Source organism: Vigna umbellata, chromosome 5, assembly GCF_029865625.1.
Source record: "Vigna umbellata cultivar VRB3 chromosome 5, Vumbellata_1.0, whole genome shotgun sequence".
NCBI lineage: Eukaryota > Viridiplantae > Streptophyta > Magnoliopsida > Fabales > Fabaceae > Vigna > Vigna umbellata.
In genome coordinates this window covers 12,223,926-12,244,118 of record NC_142169.1, presented here as the reverse complement: position 1 = coordinate 12,244,118, position 20,193 = coordinate 12,223,926, and the positions used below count along the sequence as shown (strand labels likewise).

At 34.2% G+C, this 20,193-nt stretch overlaps 1 protein-coding gene and 1 pseudogene across 2 annotated transcripts; both read right to left on the bottom strand.

Annotated features, from left to right (window-relative positions):
* Positions 1-3,695: 3,695 nt before the first annotated feature.
* Positions 3,696-4,484, bottom strand: LOC148197700 (secreted RxLR effector protein 161 pseudogene; annotated as a pseudogene).
* An 11,809-nt stretch (positions 4,485-16,293) lies between these two features.
* On the bottom strand, positions 16,294-19,022 carry LOC124843409 (putative LRR receptor-like serine/threonine-protein kinase At1g53430). Of its 2 annotated transcripts, none has more exons than XM_047320149.2 (4): positions 18,364-19,022; positions 17,994-18,254; positions 17,018-17,854; positions 16,294-16,926 (listed from the first exon to the last, which is right to left on the bottom strand). In XM_047320149.2, the coding sequence occupies exons 1-4, from the start codon at positions 18,791-18,793 to the stop codon at positions 16,463-16,465; spliced, it is 1,992 nt and encodes a 663-aa protein (XP_047176105.2). In that variant the 5' UTR covers positions 18,794-19,022; the 3' UTR covers positions 16,294-16,462. The 2 variants fall into 2 exon arrangements, with proteins under 2 accessions (XP_047176105.2, XP_087970885.1); XM_088114759.1 differs by having other exon boundaries at positions 17,994-18,246; positions 18,364-18,576.
* Between the last annotated feature and the right edge of the window lie 1,171 nt (positions 19,023-20,193).

Genomic DNA, 20,193 nt, shown 5'->3' with positions numbered 1-20,193 from the left:
TGTTTATGTACATGCAAAATAAATCCACCAAGTATTTATTTAAATTTGATTCAAAGTATATATAAGCATTAAACATACCTTTCTTGTCGAACCAAGCCACGTTTTGGGCAATCTTTTCATAAGTGCCTGGAATTTCCACATGAACGGTAGTTATCGCCCTTTAATTCTTTCTTTTGGATGTTCATTGTTGTTTGATTAACCTTTAACATTCATTTTCCCTTATTATATTTCTTCACATATTTCTTTCCAGCTCATTTATTTCTCTGATGGCTTACATAATGTACATTTACTTCCTTAATTTTTAAACCTCGTTTCTTAAACCAAAATGCAATTCATGTACCACATTTTAGTTATCATTCATGGTATTTTGCCACTTGAAACAGGCTATACTTAGACCCTAATGGGTTCAAAATAAAGCGTATACTCACAATTATTTTGAAGGTCTTTTTAAGTCTTGTTGCACTGTTTATCATTTCAATAATATGCTCATACATAACATGACCCATTGAACCTCATGGAGATCAATGTACTCATTAATGTGTCATCAAGAGACCTATTCGTTGTTAGCGCGTGCTCTCCCACAAACCCCATAAAATCTTTGATACTTTAACTGTGGGAAGAGTCATCTTAATACTATGAGACAATCACTCTCATGAACATTAAGTTGAGTTTGTTTGATCTTCTCCATGATTTATAGTTATAATAGGCTGTGTTCTTTGTTGTTAGAGTCATTAACAAGTTTCTCAATATCAATATTAATAACATCAAGGTGAAATATGACTTACTCATTCAATTCAGAGATATTAAGATTAAATATTGACATAAACGATACATGAAAATTCATCAGATTGAGAATTGGTAATGAAATTTCACACAAGTGTTAAGTCATAAAAGTATGCTTTACACATAATACTCAAACTACAATTCAAGTATATTGGAGTTCTTCTTTGAGTGGTACATCAACATGTACGTGATGCTAACATACTACCTTGGGGGTATATAAGTAAATTAAAGGTGCACGTAAAATTATACACAATTATATTCATTTTTAAGAACAAATACTCAACCTGAGTTATCCATAACTTCCTTATGATAATGATTTTAATTTACTTATAAAACAACATTCCTTTTATATATATATATCCTTAAAAAAATTTCAGAATCTAGGTATTAGAGAATGAATATTTGTGTAATAGGTATTAGAACAAAATATGAAATTTTCAAAAATAACAATTTTCTTTTTTACTATATTTAGGGCATTGTTAATATTAAACCATTGTATCAGAGCATGATTATATTATAGCAAGGAAGCATCAGAGTAAGTATTTAATTGTTGAATATTTACTAAAGCACATAAACATATAATTAGTTTTTCGTTTTCGAGTATGAGAGTATATTGTTTAACATGAGCAAAATATTATAAAAACGTATAAGATTTATCGCATCGTACGATTATCATTTTATAAAAGATATGATTTCCTCAAGTCATAGATCATTTCAACATGTGTTATCAAAGCAAAACACAACTCTTTTATGCAAAACATGTGCAACATAAAATTAAAAAAATGAGTATTAGAGCATGAATAACTTATCAGATTATTAATAAGCATTTTTATGTATCAGAGCAAGATTAGGCATAAATTTTTAGGCATGGATATTTGTTCATATATCAAATCATATGTATATTGGATAAAACACTCTGTAAGATTTAAGGAATGTACTCTCCTTGATTTTGATAGTCTATTAATGTTTATGTCAAAATAATCAACCATTTAATTAATAGCATATAAGAGCAATTCATGTAATTATAAAGATAGACACATTAAGGCATCATATCGTTAGTGCTTATCAAACAAGTATGCTATGATTGATTGGTGGCTTCCATAAGTAAAAAAAAATGTGGAGCAACGAATGTGACCATTAAATTAATCAGAAAGAGTCTAAAGTAAAAATTAATTACAAAATTGAGATCAGATGCATGCATGCAGAGTCTTCAACATTTAGCATATTCTTCTCTCCCTTATTTGATAAACATCAAGAATGGGAGGAGAGACAAGTAATGACTAGAGGGTGGTGGTGGTTGGTCTGGCTTTGGGAAGAGTTGGGTTATGGCATTATTAAGGGTGTTCATGAGGGCTTGAAATTGGCTTGTTGTTCTCCTCCGCTTGCTTGAAACATTGGGGCGATTTTTGCTTCTTGTTGGCATTGTTCTTAGCAAGCAAGTGATGAACATGAGTTAGGATGTGGTCAGAGTTTGGATCAATGAGTAAGGGAGGTAGGCCTAGAGAGGTGATGGTTTGAAGGGTGACTAAGGGTTGTGGCCAAAATATTATTTGTTGAGGGTTTGGTTTGGTGGGGAGGTTGAGGTTGTGGCTGTGGCTTGATGTAGAGAGCTAGGAGCTTGAATGATTGGGTCAATATTTTCAAGGGTAGGGGTGGGGTCCATGGGGTTGGAGAGGAAGGGTTTTGAGTGGTTGGGTCAATATTTTCAAGGGTAAGGATGGAAGCATGTAGAGGTGGAGAGGTAGGAGCTGCTTCTACATAGGGTGGTAGTTTTAGGGATGGAAGACAAAGTATAGCAAGGGGTACATGTTACCAATAAGCTGATACAAAACTTTGAAAGATTTTGATGATGAAGTACTCAAAGAATTGAAAAAGAATTTACATGTTTGGATGATTTCTTGTTAAAGCTTTTTTTATTGTATTTAAATTATAATAGTTGTAGTCATTTGAAATGTAATCTTAAATAGTCTTGTATATGCTCTTTTAGTTTAGAATGTTTACAGGAATAATCGATTATCACTTGGATAATCGATTATCCAGGAAACATCAAAAAATACTTTGATTCACAAATAATCGATTATCACTTAGGATAATCGATTATCCACGAAAAACAAGAATTGTTAAGGTTTGCAGATAATCAATTATCACTTGAGATAATAAATTATAATAGAGAAAATATTTTTATAACGGTCTAGGATAATCGATTATCACTGGCAGTTGGAAGCTGTCTTTTAAGCTTCTAACTTTTGCTCGAACCTTGGCCTATAAATACTATATTTTAGAATCCTTTAAAGTCTTTGAACAGGACGTGACAGCCAAAGGTGACAATTATTTGAGTCACAAAATCTGTCCTTTATGTCAATGGCAGTGTTATTCAGAAAGCTAAGAAAACATGGGCTCGAGTTGGATAGATTGACTGTTGAGGAAGACCAAAGAAAGAAGAAAACCTTAGACTTCAAATATGAGATTTCTAAAGGGAAAAGTCCAAAGAAGGATGAGGACTCTGAGGATGAAAACATGAGCCTCATCATTAAAAGTTTCACAAAGTTCATGAAGACCAAAGGCAATAATAAGTTTCAAAGTGAGAAAACAGAAAATCAAGCTTTATCATCAAATTCTTTGATTTTTCTTTCGAATGAAAAACACAAATAGGATCTTGAATTTTCATGATACTCACTATTCTCTCATACACATTGGAAAAGAACTTACCTGGATCCATTGTATAGTTTCTTCCTGTCAAACATTCTCCCTTCTCTTACTTCACTTTAATGCTTTCTTGATGATATAGAAATTATGAAAGATGCCAATCTCTGTCAAAGTCTCAATTTTCTTTCTTTTTAGAGAACGTAACCTTTTCTTTCATGACAGTACAAGCATATAACTATACATATCCATATAGATAGATAACATCATTATGTTAATATTGACTTATCCATAATGCCCATACTTTCAACATGGTCAATAAAAGTTTTGGGCGGTAGTCCTTTAGTTAACGGATCTGCTATCATCAAATCCGTACCAATATGCTTAATCAACATTCTACGTTTCTGCACTTCTTCTTTGATCAACAAGTATTTCAAATCCATGTGTTTAGCACCCTTTGAGTACTTGTCATTTTTAGAGAAGAAGATGGCTGCGGAATTATCACAATAAATCCTTATCGACCTAGGAATACTGTCAATAATGCCAAGCCTCGATACAAAGTTCCGCAACCACAAAGCATGAACCGTGGCCTCAAAGCATGCCACAAATTCAGCCTCCATGGTGGAAGTAGCAATGACTGATTGTTTTGCACTTTTCCAAGAAATTGCTCCTCCAGCTAATAGATAAACATACCCAAATGTGGATTTTCTTGAGTCCACACATCCAACATAGTCTGAATCCGAGTAGCCAACCATCTCAAGATGATCTGACCTTCTGTAGGTGAGCATGTATTCTTTGGTACCTTGTAAATACCTAAGAACTTTCTTTGCGACTTTCCAGTGATCCATTTTGGGATTACTTTGATATCGGCCTAACATTCCGACAGCAAAACTGATATCTGGCAGAGTACAAGTTTGAGCATACATCAAACTCCTAACCACTGACGCATAAGGAATAGACTCCATGGCCTTTCGTTCCAAATCATTCTTGGGACATTGCATTTGACTAAACTTGTCTCCTTTTTGAATTGGAACTATTCTAGGAGAACATTTTTCCATTATAAATCTCTCTAACACTTTGTTAATATAGCCTTTTTGAGACAAACTTAACAATCCTTGTGACCTATCACGGAATATTTCTATTCCTATCACGGAATATTTCTATTCCTATCACATAAGATGCCTTATTCATATCTTTCATTTCAAAGTTGCTAGAGAAAAACTTCTTTACATCATGTAACATACCAACATCATTAGTAGCAAGAAGAATGTCGTCAACATATAGAACCAATATAACAAACTTACTCCCACTAATCTTCATATATATACACCGGCCAACGATGTTCTCTACAAAACCATATGAAGTTATGATATCATTGAATTTTATATACCATTGTCGGGAAGCTTGTTTCAATCCATATATTGATTTCTTCAATTTACACACCAAATTTTCTTTTCCTGTTATTGTGAAACCTTCTGGTTGGTCCATATAAACTTCCTCTTCTAAGTCACCATTCAGAAAAGCGGTCTTTACATCCATTTGGTGAAGCTCTAAATCATAATGAGCCACCAAAGCCAAAACAATTCTCAAAGAGTCCTTCTTAGAAAAAGGAGAGAAGGTCTCTTTGTAGTCAATGCCTTCCTTTTGAGTGAAACCTTTGGTGACTAATCTAGCTTTATACCCTTCAATATTGCCTTTTGAGTCATGTTTAGTCTTAAAGACCCATTTACAACCGACTCTTTTTGAACCCTTAGGCAATTCAACTAGATCCCATACTTTATTGTCATCCATTGATTTCAATTCTTCTTTCATAGCATTCAACCAATTCTCTGAATTATTACTTTCCATGGCTTGTCTGAAAAGGACTGGATCCTCATTAATGCTTAAGTCACATTCATGTTCAACAGAGTAAACCACATAATCATTCGAAATAGCAGGTCTTTTCTCCCTTACAGACCTTCTTAATGTTGCTTCTTGTTGTTCCTCTATCAATTGCTCATTTATGACTTGCTCATTTGTGACTTTCTCATTGTCAATTGGCTCAACACTTATATGTTCATTTTGTGGGATTGGAACATTAACTTGTTGTCTCTGCTTGTTGTGTGACTGTGATACAACAAGAGGGATAATAACTTCAGAAGAGACATTAGATGTAGAAACACTACAGTATGCTCTTGAATATCCACTATGCGTGATTCCTCACTCCCACTAATTAACCATTTTCAATGAACCGATCATTTCCAAACTCAACTATTCTTGTACTATGGTTAGGGCAATAAAATCTATATCCCTTTGATTTTTCAGGATAACCGATGAAGTAACCACTAATGGTTCTTGCATCAAGCTTCTTTTCATGTGGATTATATAACCTTACCTCTGCCGGACAACCCCAAACATGAAGATGTCTCAAACTAGGTTTCCTTCCAGTTCATAGTTCATAAGGAGTTTTAGAAACTGCTTTGCTAGGAATCCTGTTAACCAGATATACAACAGTCTTTAATGAATACATCCACAAAGATAAAGGAATATTACTATGACTTAACATACTCCTAACCATATCCATAAGAGTACGATTCCGCCTTTCTGCTACACCATTTTGTTGTGGTGTACCGGGCATTGTATACTGTGCACATATACCCCGACTTTCAAGAAACTTTGCAAATGGACCTGGTCATTGTCCACTCTCATCAGTTTTACCATAATATTCACCACCTCTATCAGATCTCACCACTTTTACTTTTCTATTTAATTGCCTTTCCACCTCATTTATGAACACCTCAAGGGCATTCAATGATTGAGATTTTTCATGTAATAGATATATATAACAATAACGTGAGAAATCATCAATAAAGGAGATAAATATTTTTCACCACTCCAGGATTTAATGTCAAAAGGACCACAAATATCAGTGTGTATTAATTCAAGAAGTTGACTACTTCTTGTGGTAGGATATTTTGATATGTGTTTTGTTTGATTACCCTTAATACAATCAATACATACATCCCAATCATCAAAATCCAATTGAGGTAAAATTTCATTTTTCACTAACCTCAACATCCTTTCTTTGGATATGTGACCTAATCTTTTATGCCATAAGAAAGCAGAACATTCTTTTCCTGTACCACATTTTCTATAAACAACATGTTCAACATTAAACAGGGATTCAGAAAAATTAACATCAAGATTTAGACGATATAAACCATCAAATAATGTACCAGAACCATAATAGTACGAAAGTTTATACAAATGAAAAATACCATTTTCAATCTTAAAGTTAAAACCTAAATAATCCAACTTTGCAACATAAATTAAATTCCTAGCACAACCAAGAACATAGAGACACTTTTCAAGATTCAGACAATAGTCAGTGTCTAGAATCAATCTGTAAGTCCCCATTCCTTCTATTCGTGCCTTCATTCTGTTCCCCATATATAAATACTTTTCAGTTCCTTTTATGGGCTGGATTGAAAGGAATCCCTGCATAATATTAGAAACACGAGTAGTAGCTCCAGAATCCAACCATCAGGTATTATTAGGCACTTCAATTATATTTGCTTCAAAACTTACAGAAACATAAAAAATACCTTTCTTTTCGAACCAAGATTTTCTTTTCGGACAATCTTTCTTGAAGTGACCTACTTTCTTGCAAAATAAACATTTATGGTCCTTCTGGATATTGCCCTTATTCACTTTCATTGGGGCTTTGTCCTTCTTGTTCTTCTTTCTTGATTTGGCTTTACTGAAGCTAGCACCTTCATGAGTTGTGAGATGGATAAAATGATCTTTCATTTTCTTCAATCTCCCTTCCTCTTGTACCAACATGGCTTTGAATTCTTGAAAGTTTCATTTATCCTTAAGAGTGTTATAGTTCACTTGGAACTGGCCAAATTCAGGAGGAAGAGAGTTCATGATGAACTGTACTAGAAAAGACTCATTCACCTCCATTCCCATTGACTTCGATCTTGCTGCTATATTTGCCATTCCAGTTACATGGTCATGTATGGGATGTGACCAGTCAAACTTTTTGGTAGTCAGCTGACTCATAAGAGTTCCTACAATAGACTTGTCAGTTATGTCTGATTGTGAGTACTCCTTGATCAGTTTCATGAATTCCTTTGCGTTTTCCGTTTTGGGCATAGAAGGCTTTACATTCTCTGCCATAGACATGCGCATCAAGTTTAGTGACAACCTATTAGACCTATGCCAAGCCTCATGAAGAGACTTCTCATCATCTGTACTAGTCACTGTAATGGCTGCGGGCATTTCATCCATCATAATTGCCATGTCCAAGTCTAACACACCCAGTTGGAATTGGATTTGTTCTAACCAATCAACATAATTGAGCCCATTAAACTTGACCACATTGTTGCTCAAACCTGATAAATTCATGTAAGCTGGAAATAATACAGAAGCTCATACATTAATGCTTTGATAAAATTAATGGATTCAAACAAATTACTACACTAGTCATACATTCAAGTTCACCTTTGGGTGACACTTAAACTGATAGGTAATCATTTAAGTCATTCATTTAAGTTCACCTTTGGGTGATTCTTAAACTGACAAATTCCATATACACTTTAATAAATAATCAATCATACTTAAGTCTATATGTATGCTATCTTTGGATATACAAACATATTTACTAAGTACATGAAATGTCTTACTTTAATGTCATCAATTATAAACAATGGTTCACCTTTGGGTAATCCATAACATCCTTATATCAATGACTAATTACTCTCCAAAATTCAACTTAATTGAATTTCCTTCTTCCAAATACATATAATTCATAAAACAAAATTATATCATATGTGAGTAAATGCACTTTTCAAATTAAAAGTAACTGAAACCTTCCCACTTTTAATTCACATTTAATTTCCATATTTGAATTTCCATTCAATGCAGTAACAATCACTAGTAAAAAATGAGGTTTTTAACTCATACATTATGACTCGGTTTTTGTTGAACCGAAGCATATCAAACGCGGTGGCAGGCTCGTAATTTTAAAAAGCATTATATGCCTCGGTTGATTAATAACCGGTGTCTAAAAAGAATACTGATTCGGTTCCCAGCGTGAACCGAGGCATAATCTTCACGTAACACAGATATGGCATCGGTTGACAAAGAGCCCGAGGCATATTGGGCTGGACTTAAATCGTGAAAAAGCTGGGTAGCCAAATCATTTCCCCAAAACACCTCTCCTCTTCTCCTGCGATCTTCTCCTGCGCGACGACCTACTCTTCTCCTCCCCTTCTCATGCGATGTGCGACAACGGTGGACGCGGCGAGGCAGCACCAACGGTGAACGCAGCGGCAGCGAGGAAGCAGCGGCAACGAGGACGCAGCTGCGAGGACGCAGCGGCGAGGACGCAGCTGTGAGGACGCAGCGGCGAGGACGCGGAGGGTAGATCTGGGCGGGTGGAGGTCAGATCTGGGCGGGTGGAGGTCAGATCTGAGCGGGTGGAGGTCAGATCTGGGCACATGGAGGGGCGGAGGGCAGATCTGTGACGAGCGGAGAACCACCCGAGGGGACGGCGGAGGGGGAGCAGAGGAAGTCAGTGACGGTGGCGAGGAGGGTGGGAACGACGGAGGATATGCTGGCAAGCTTCGTGGGACGGCGGAGGGGGAGCAGAGGAAGTCAGTGATGGTGGATGCTGGCAAGCTTCGTGGGGGAGATGGTGGTGGCCGGAGATGCTTCTGTTGGGGAAGAACAGAGAAACCCATGTGCGAAGAGGAAGAAATTCAATCTAAAACGCTTCAGCTTAAGTCCATGTCAATCGCTGCTTCTGAGTTTTTGCTTCTGAGTTTTTGAATCTGAGTTTTTGCTTCTGAGTTTCTGCTTCTGAGTTTCTGCTCATTGCTATTATCACTGGGTTGTAATTTTGACATTGATTGTTTATATGTATGAGCTCATTTGCTCCTTCTCTGTACAGATTTTTGATATTGATTGTTGTAGATATTGATTGTTGGAATACTGTGATTGATTCCTGTTAGCGTTTTCTTGTTTGTTTTAGATTATTGAGCATTGGAAAATCTTGAGTTTACTTAGCACGATGAATGAACCGTGAACCTAGTCTGAATCCAAAAAAAACACACACGCAATTGCCTCGGTTATCTAAGAACCGAGGCATATTTCTATTTCGTTTTATCTCGGTCACTAACCGAAGCATAAAACTTAACCTTTTTACCTCGCCCGTATATGCCTCGGTTGTAGAACCGATGCCTATGAACATATAGAACCGGTGTCTTTAGTCTTTATTGTACTAGTGAATAACCATGTTTATAATATAATAATAATATAAGTTGCAACAATAAATTGCTTTACTGTGAAAAACATGTTCTGCAACGTTATGCCAAATAGAAAACCTGCGGCTAGATAAAACACGTTACAGTGATGCAACAATAAAGTTGCTTTTATGCTTTAACAACCAAATTAAAATATTCATATGCACGGCTTCAGGGGTTAAATTCAAGAGATTGAATTTTCTATTGGTTACTTTGCACAATTTTCAATTTCGAAACTTTAATGAAATGTCGTGCACAGATCAAAATCAAATAAAAAAAATTTAACTTCCTTCCAGGATGAATGAAATTCACGTTAATTGAAACAATCAAGCAACAGTAAATAAACTTTGCTTTGTTGTGACGTGCGCAACAATGCGCCAATGAAATTCACATATTGAATGGAATAAAAAACTCTACGAATCAAATAAAACCTTAAGGCGATTTTCTTTCATGCCAACAAATTTAAAATCCCTAAATTTTATAATTCAAAATTAGGGTTTTAAAATTGGGAAAAATTACCATTTATGAAGAATCATATAATTCAGAACCTGGCTCTGATACCACTTGTAAGCAATTCTTTGATTTTTCTTTCGAATGAAAAACACACACAGGATCTTGAATTTTCATGATACTCACTATTCTCTCGTACACAGTGAAAAAGAACTTACGTGGATCTATTGTACAGTTTCTTCCTGTCAAACGTTCTCCCTTCTCTTACTTCACTTTAATGTTTTCTTGATGATATAGAAATTCTGAAGGATGTCAATCTCTGTCAAAGTCTCAGTTTTCTTTCTTTTCAGAGGACGTAACCTTTTCTTTCTCTCTTTCAGAAACTTTTACGTCAACAATAGACTAATCTTTTCCCTCTTTTATGATATTTAATTAACTTTAATAAAATACCAAAATGCCCTTTATTGAAGTGAGAAGAGAGGGATTAATTTTAATAACTCTAAAATAATCCCTATAACTTTAATACATTATATTCTAATAATCATCACATTAGAATATGTACATCAAAGTTATACTTTAAATTACATGAACCAATCTTAAATATTAATATAATTTAACAAACCTTAGACTTCAAATATGAGATTTCTAAAGGGAAAAGTCCAAAGAAGGATGAGGACTCTGAGGATGAAAACATGAGCCTCATCATTAAAAGTTTCACAAAGTTCATGAAGACCAAAGGCAAGAATAAGTTTCAAAGTCAGAAAACGGAAAATCAAGCTTTATCATCAAACTACAAATGTTATGGTTGTGGTGATAGAGGACATGTAAAAGTTGAATGTCCTAACAACAAAAAACGTGAGGAAAAGAAAGAAAAGAGATTTCATAAAAAGAAAAAGGCATACATCGCTTGGGATGATAACGACTCAAGCTTACCTAGCTCAAGCGACTCCAATGAGGAAGCCAACTTATGCTTGATGGTAAACAATGAGGACACTACAAGCCAAGTAACCCTTTCTAGCGTTGATATTGGTGAAGTTGATTTACAAAAAGCATTTTTAGAATTACTTGATGAACACTTAAAGAATGATTTTAAAGAATTGCAATCAAGTATGAAAAAGGTTTAGATAAGGAAGTTATTTTGAAGAAAAAAATGCAATTTGAAAATGAAAGAGCCACAATTATTGAATCTCTTGTTGAGTGCCTTTCTTGTAAAAGCCATATGTTTGACATTGACATCTTAGAAAGAGGCTACAAAAAGTGCATCTCTTGAAAACATGGAGTAGATAAAAGGATTTCTAAAAATAAAAAATGTGTTTAAAAGGAAAAATCAAGTTAGAAGAACTCATAGAATTTGGATTGAAAAGGTTATTATTTTAAATGTCAAGCCGCCTTGTGTCTCTTGTTTTTATTGTATGAAGTAGGGACATACCTTTAACAAGTGCAATATAAAGCACTATGGTGTTCCTTGTGGAAAATATGCTCAGGTTCAAGTCATGAAGTGATTTTCCCCATATTACTAACCCCAATGACCCATAAAATGATTAGGGACCTAAAAACTTGTTACCTTTGTTTTGTAGGGATCTTCAAAGTCCAAAAAGTCTATGTGTTTTCTTGACAGTGGATGTTTAAGGCATATGACTGGTGACAAGAAGAGGTTTATCAATTTTCAAAAAAAAGAACAAGGCTTTGTCACACATGGAGAGAACAATAAAGGAAAAATCCTTGGAACCGAAGACATTGAGGAGGGGACACTTTAACCATAAAAAATATGTTGAAGAATTAAAGCACAACCTCTTAAGCATAAGTTAATTATGCGACAAAGGCCTTAAGGTAACTTTTGAAAGCGATCAGTGCATTATTTATCACAAAAGATCCTCTAAAATTGCATTGAAAGATTTAAGGAATAATATTATTTACTTGATTGATATTGAAAGTGCATCTAATCATAGTATAACATGTTTAGCTGCTAAGGAAGAGAATCCATGGTTGTGGCATAAAATATCTGCTCATATTCATATGCAACACTTGAATAAATTAATTTCTAAAGACTTAATAATTGATTTTCCAGAATTGAAATTTGAAAAAGAAAAACTATACATAGCTTGTCAGAAAGGAAAACAAGTAAAATCTTCTTTCCCTTTGAAAAATGTAATTTCAACTTCAAGACCTTTATAATTGTTGCACATGGACTTATTTGGTCCTTCAAGGATAAAAGTTTTGATGACAATTATTATTCTCTTGTTATTGTAGATGACTATTCTAGGTACACTTGGACTTTCTTTCTAACCTTAAAAATTGAGGCTTTTAAAGCTTTCAAAACGTTTGAGAAAAGAGTTCAAAATGAAAAGGATTTGAAAATAAAAATTTTGAGAAGTGATCATGGAGGTGAATTTCAAAATGAATCCTTTGAAAACTTTTGTGAAGAGCATGATATAACTCATAATTTTGTTGCTCTTAGAACTCCCCAACAAAATGGGGTTGTTGAAACGAAAAATAAATCATTAGAAGAACTTGATAGAACATTACTGAATGAATCCAATGTTCCTAAATATTTTTAGGTTAATGTAGTGAGCACTGAATGTTATGTTCTAAATAGAATGCTCATTAAACTTGTTTTGAAATTGACTCCCTATGAGCTATTTAATGGGAGAAAACCAAATGTGTCTAATTTGAAATTTTTTTGTTGTAAATCCTTTGTTTTAAACAATGGAAAGGAAATGTTAGGAAAATTTGGTGCAAAATATGATGAAGCAATAATTCTAGGATACTCTCTTACTAGCAAGCTCATAGAGTTTTCAATATGAGAACCTTGGTAATTGAAGAATCTGTGCATGTTGTTTTTGATGAAATTATAGATCGTGAGGAGAACCCTCTTGAGTCAAATAGACCACTTGCAGGTGATGAAGATTACTTAAGGGAAGCTCTTGAAGAGATGTATATAACTAATAATCCTCCACCTGATAATCCTCATCCACAATAAGAACATACTCCTAAAAGCTTTCAAGAGCCACGTGGTTTATCAATGGACAACATATTAGAAGACATCTAAAAAGGGGTAACTACTCGAAGCAATCTAAATAATTTAAGTATGACAATTGCTTTTGTTTCTCAAATTGAACCTAAGAATATTGGTGAGACTCTTCAAGATGATAAATGGTGTTGCAATGCAAGAAGAACTGAATCAATTTGAAAAGAATGATGTTTGGGAACTCATTCCTAGAGAGGAAAACCATCAAGTCATTGGAGCAAAATGGGCGTTCCAAAACAAGCTGGATGAGGACAGTCGCATCACAACATATAAAGTTAGACTTGTTGCAAAAGGATATTGCGAAGAAGAAGGTATTGACTATGATGAAACATATGCTTCTATTGCAAGGTTAGAAGTTATTTGCTTACTTATTTCTTATACATCTCTTATGAAATTTAAATTATATCAAATGGATGTTAAGAGTGCTTTTTTAAATGGTGTTATTAAAGAAAAAGTGTATGTTTAGCAACCCCCTAGTTTTGAAGATTATAAATATCCTAATCACATTTATAAACTTAAGAAAGCATTGTGTGACCTAAGATAGGCACCTAGATTGGTATGAGAGGCTTAGTAATTTTCAAATTGAAAATGATTTCTCAAGAGGAAAGATTGATTCAACACTGTTCATAAAAAGAATAAGAGAACATATTTTACTTATTCAAGTGTATTTGGTGATATAATATTTGGATCTACTAATAACACTCTATGTGAAGGATTTTCAAGTATAATACAAGGTGAATTTGAGATGCCAATGATGGGAGAGTTGACATTTTTTAGGAGTTGCAATTTAGACAGATGGAAGGTGGAACCTTCATTTCTCAAACAAGTATTGCAGAGAGCTACTTAAGAAATTTAGAATGGACACTACAAAGGAAGCAAACACACCCATGGCTACTTCCTTATATTTAGATAAAGATGAATCAGGTACTAAAGTTAACCAAACTATGTCTAGAGGTATGATATGTTCTCTACTATATCTTACTACTAGTAGGCTTGATATTAAGCAAAGTGTATATGTATTTGTGCTAGATATCTTAAAATACCTTAAGAGAACTACTTTGAAGAAAAGAAATGCCTTATATCTCAAGTCGTGAGGGGGGGGGGGCGTGAATTTGATTAAGCCTTAAAAAATTGTGAAATCTTTGGCTTTCTTGAATAATTCACTGTGCCAGAATTGAGTACAAAGAATAATAATAGTGTTGGTCGAGTATAATAACTAACCACAAAATACATAATAACTGATATTGACCGAGCTTAATGAAATAAAAATAGAAATCAGAAACACTATAGCAAAAAAACACAAACTTGACAATGCAAAAACAGAAAATAAAACTTAAACAAAATTATAAATAAACCCCAAATTTAAGTTTATTCAAACGTTTTATTTAGACCCCAAGATAGGCGTCAAATGTTCTTATCGGGATCTGAAGTACAAACCTTTGAACATGTGGAAAGATCTTAGTAGTGACTTGAAGGCTCTTGATGGTTGGAATTGAATCCCTTGTTCAAAAGGAAAAGATCTACCTGCAAAAGATTCTTGAATGCTCGGTCAATAAGAGAAGTTTTGGGATCTATATGAGTGTATGAATAGGTAAGAGAGAATTGAATGTATTTTCTCGTGTAATAGCATATATATTTATAAAGTTTCTGGATCCTATGAAGTTTGTTGTAAAAAATGATAGTATTAAGAGAATATCAAATAATATTAACAAATATAACAACTTACCCATATATGACAATTAATGAAAAAATAACAATAATGTGATATCTTACCATGTATACCAAATATTCTATAAATATATGGTATTAAGAAATATATGATTAATATATAAATATTTATGCAAATAAAAATATTTTAAAATATTTTCTAATCACTTGAACTAACATTATTCTTATTAGAATTGGATCACCTCCCGTACTATAACAACAATACTCCTCTATTATAACAAGTTTCGGTGTAGATTGTACTTCGAGACAAACATAGTTTCGAGTACAAATGGACTCCAACAACATAAATTTCGTTTATCTTATGTTTTATTGGGTTATAAATATATTTTGTTAGATAATGATACTTTGGGTGTTGCTCCCTCCACCACCCCAAGTGTTCTTGCACCTCCATACTATTTTCTTTTATTCCAAAAATACCTTACACACCTCCCCATTATCCTCAACGATCTTTCTCTTTCTCTCTTCCCATTTACATGGCAATTCCACAAAACCACAATCAAACTTGTTCTCAACGGTTTTCACCTATGATTGACTCCAATGCAGATTCTGCACACTACAAAATTAAAAAAAGTTAACAGGGAATAGTTACAGAAAAAGAAAAGGAAAGCCATATACCAATGTGCACCTTACGCATGGTGTCTTCAGATTCATAAACTTTCTCATGAAAATGTCACACAGGCTTTCCACTAGGATCCCCATGTGCATTACCGTCAACGAGAAGGTAGAGTCTTCTATCAAGTGCTCTTTGTAATGACCTAAGTAGACATGTAGTAACAAGTAAAAGAATGAGCAGTCATGCAAAAACTATGTCTGAAGGCAAATTCATTTCTTTAAAATAAAGAAAAATAAAAGGGATATAAAGGATTCATCTTCAGCGTGTGGTTTTGTGGAGTTGCCATGTGAATGCTCCATCAATGTAGAGAGAGAAAGAGAGAGATTGTTGAGGATAATCGGGAGGTGTAGAGTATGTTTGGAATAAAAGAAAATAGTGGGGAAGTGCAGAGCACTTGGGGTGGTGGATGAAGCAACACCCTGATACTTTTGACAACATTTTCTCGACAATATTTTCTTGAAATATTTTAACATCATCTACATAAATTTCGTTTAGCTTATGTGTCATCTGTGATTGGTTCATGTTGGTATTTATTATTATTATTATTATTGATTATAAAGCAATTTTGGACTAATCGCAGAATGACACATAAATGACTATAAAATATTGCAAAAAAATGTTGTCAAATTATCATTATCCTATATTATCCTATTTTATTATATGTGTACCAAGTTTTCGATAACTTATGTATGATATAATAAAGTTGAGTGGGTAGATTTTATTTGTTTAAAATAATTTGTTTACAATTGTATGAGATGGCATTTGATCATAAAATAAAAAACTATTTTATAATATTAGATAGATACAAACATGAAACAGCAACAATCTATCAAAATTCTAATGGTGAACCAAAAGGAAACGATTCTCGTTTTTGAAAGTGAGAAATTTCCATGTAGAGAGATCAACAAGGATGCTACATGTGAGGAACTTCTACACATTATCATCCAGTTCTAGCATTAGGGTATCCATAGATGGTCGAAGATGTGGGGACTCGTGAGTGCAAAGCACAGCAACTCTTCTCAGCTTGGTGGCCTCTGATTCTGAGAACATCCCTTCAAGATTCTCATCAACTATATCTTTCAAAATGCCACTTTGGCAATTTAACTGGGTGATGTCACGTTTTCCGGTGAGAAGCTGGAAAACAATCACTCCAAAGGCATACACATCACTCTTTTCAGTCAAACGACCAGTTTTGGTGTACTCTGGAGGCAGATATCCCATGGCAGCGCTAGCTTTGAGGGCGGAAAAAACAACATCATCTTCAAGGAGCTTGTGCAATCCCGAATCTGCAAGTAAAGCCTTGTACCCAGCATCCAGAAGTACGTTTTCAGCTGATATATTTTGGTGAACGATCCCATGTTTGCTTCCTTTTTTCCTATGCAGATAATCGATACCTGGATAAAGATAGAATCGTTTAATTTTAGTTTACAGAGGAACTGATTTAATTTCCTAAGATTTATTTGAAGAGACAGAAGAAAAACTTACCTTTGGCAATACCACGAATGATGAACACTCTGGTCGACCAATCAAGTACCCTACCACTGTTTCTCTTAACATCAAGATACTGCAACAGACTCCCATTAGAGAGAGAGTCATAGATCAGAAAACATTCCCCGCGGCCTTTTGAACAGCAAAACCCTCTCAACCGAACTAGATTTTCATGCCTTAACGAGGTCAATATCTTCAAACCTTTCAAGAACTCACCTTCATCTGATTTGCAACTTGTTTTGGCGATGCATTTTATAGTCACAGCAGAACCATCTCTCAAAACCCCCCTGTACACAGCTGAAGAATCACTCTTCCCCAATAAATTTACCTCTGAGAAGATTTGAGTTGCGCGTTCTACTTCTTCAAGATTAAACATAAAGCTCTCAAGAAATTCCTGGGAATACCCACATCGACCTTTGTCTAATGGGTCCCAACCGTCAGAATACTCCAAACTGATAAGAGGAAACGCACTTTTCTTACACACTTGCTTAAGCCGGTTATCAGAACTTCCAATTTTCTGAATCTGACTACGTCGCCAGAATAGCAAAAGCAGCCCAGCAACAGTTGAAGCAAAAACGAGTCCAATGACGGTAAAAACCAGACCAATTTTTGAAGATTTCGATGTCCTTTTACAATGACCACCGCCGCAGCTTTCACGCTGTGGTTCCATTGATGCAGGAAGATCTTTTGTAGAAATATCACCAGGTTCATACGGTTCGGGTCTAACCGGTTCTGAAGTGCTTACTCCTTTGCAAGAACCTAAATCAGCGAATCCAGTCCCACATAAACCCGGATTGTTCATGTACTGAAACCCACCTCTGAGTCTTATCAGAGCTGCACCAAGCACACACACAAATTGAATTAGCACATAATTAAGTGCAGTTTTGGAATTTAATCTAGGATTTACCTCTACGAACCTCATTTTCAAGAAAAATAAACCAATTTGTCAAAATCAATAAGGTTGATGAATTACCTGTAGGTACACGGCCAGAGAGAGAATTGTTACGAATATTCAGAGTTTGGAGATTAGGTGCATTAGCCAATGTGACCGGAATAGGACCGAAAAGGTTATTGAAGCTCAGATCCAATCGTGCCAATGTCCCCACTTCACCCAAACTAGCAGGAATAGCGCTATTTAATTGATTATATTGCAGTGCAAGAACACTGAGCTTCCTCAACCTTCCCAGGTCAGTCGGTATACTCCCACTAAACTTGTTATAGCAAAGCTGCAAAACTGTAAACTCTTAACAAATTAGACTGAAAGTAGAAATAAGCAAGATAAACACTGAAGTGAAGGGGAGCAAAGATGAGAAATTTGTAATAGTTTTTGAAGAAGAAAGCACCTTGAAGATTTGACATATTGCCAATCTCGCGAGGGATGTCACCAGAGAGGTTATTGACATTGAGATACAAATTACTTAGCTCAGTCAAAGTGGAAATTTCCTTTGGTAATATCCCAGTGAGGGCATTGAAGTGAAGGAAGAGACCCGTCAAGCTCTTGAGAGCAGCCAAAGCTTCAGGTACTCTTCCATATAGACCCTTTCCTTGCAGTGAAATATTGGTAACGAGGCCTTGTTCATTGCAAGCCACACCCTCAAAAGAGACACTACTACAGGGGTCAGAATGGGGAGTCCATGAGAGCAACAGGCGGTTCTCTGGGTCTAGAGAGTCTCTGATGGCCAAGAGAGTGTCAAGCTGGGTCATGGAGGTGGAAAGAGATGGAGAAGAAATCCATGTGAGGAAGAGTAGCAGTTTCAGAAGGATCATGCACATGATCAGTTCCAGGGAAGTTGAGTCCTTGGTGTAGCAGTTATGCTGTGATGTCTTAGCAGATGAAGGGTGTGGAAGCAGGAGAAACAGCACGCACGTGAATTGAAGCAGATGAAACACTGTGTTTTTAGACTGAGAAAATGTCAGAACGTGTCTGGTTTGTGGTCTGATAGATGTTTATTCACAATAAAATATGAGCCAGAGAAGACAGGAAATATGCGAAACCAAGAGTTGGATTTTCTTTCCAGCAACGATACAGATATACTTTAATTTTGTCTATATTTATTTTTTATCTCTTTTCTTTTATTACATCATAAATTTATTATTTATTCTTTTATATATTTCTTTTAGGTTTAATTTGTAAATTGTTCATTACTTTAAAATTATTATTCGTTTTAGTTTTTCATTTATTTTCTAAATAACTAGTAGCTTTTTTTAATATTAAATTGACATTAATTTGGTGTGAAAAAGCCATTTATAAATTATTTTTTATCTGGAGACTTTTTTTAGTATAACACTTATATCTTCTAACACTTTTCGGACATGTGACATTTTAAAACATTTGACACACTTTTTAAACTTTATTAATTATAAGACCAAATCGATGTTATTAGAAGAGTGAAAAGTAGTAAAAAATAATATAGACACCATAAACATAAAAACAGGAAAATAATTATTAATTAAGTCCATAAATGTTTTTCTTTTCTTTCCCATGTTAAATCCAAATTAAAAAAAAGGAAAATTCAATAGTTTACATTGTTTATACAAATTAAATGGCAAAATATATATCTAAATAAACTTGTTGATGGTTTACATTCACTCGGAATTCTCAAGCCAATTTTTTGTCCTTTAATTTCAACATCAATTCTAAGAATCCAATTATAGGACATAAAATCTATTTACTATAAGATTAATATTAAAACACAATAAAAGTTTAAAGCATAATAAATTATAATTTGCACGGTTTTCCATAACAATTCAAGCTATATAAAATTATTTCAAATTATTTTTTCTAAACTCGTTATAAACTATTATCAAAATACAAAATGATTTTTAGATATCTAAACTTTAAATACATACTTACTTTATTTACAGAGTCTCTTCTTCTCCTTTCCTAAACTTGCATAATTTTATGTACATGTGATAATTACAAGTGGATTATCACAATTACAAAATATAAGAGAAGCTAGAATAAATTATAAATGTGTTAAAATTTTATATGTAAAAATTAATATAATTATTACATTCACACAAAAACATTAACTCAAGCATTATAATTCACTTTTTCTAAACTATCAAATATACATAATCTTCATAGCTTTTCTAAACATAAGATACCAACAAAAGCTACTTTCAATTCCGAAAATTTAATGTATTGAATAGATTAAGAAACATTGTACTTG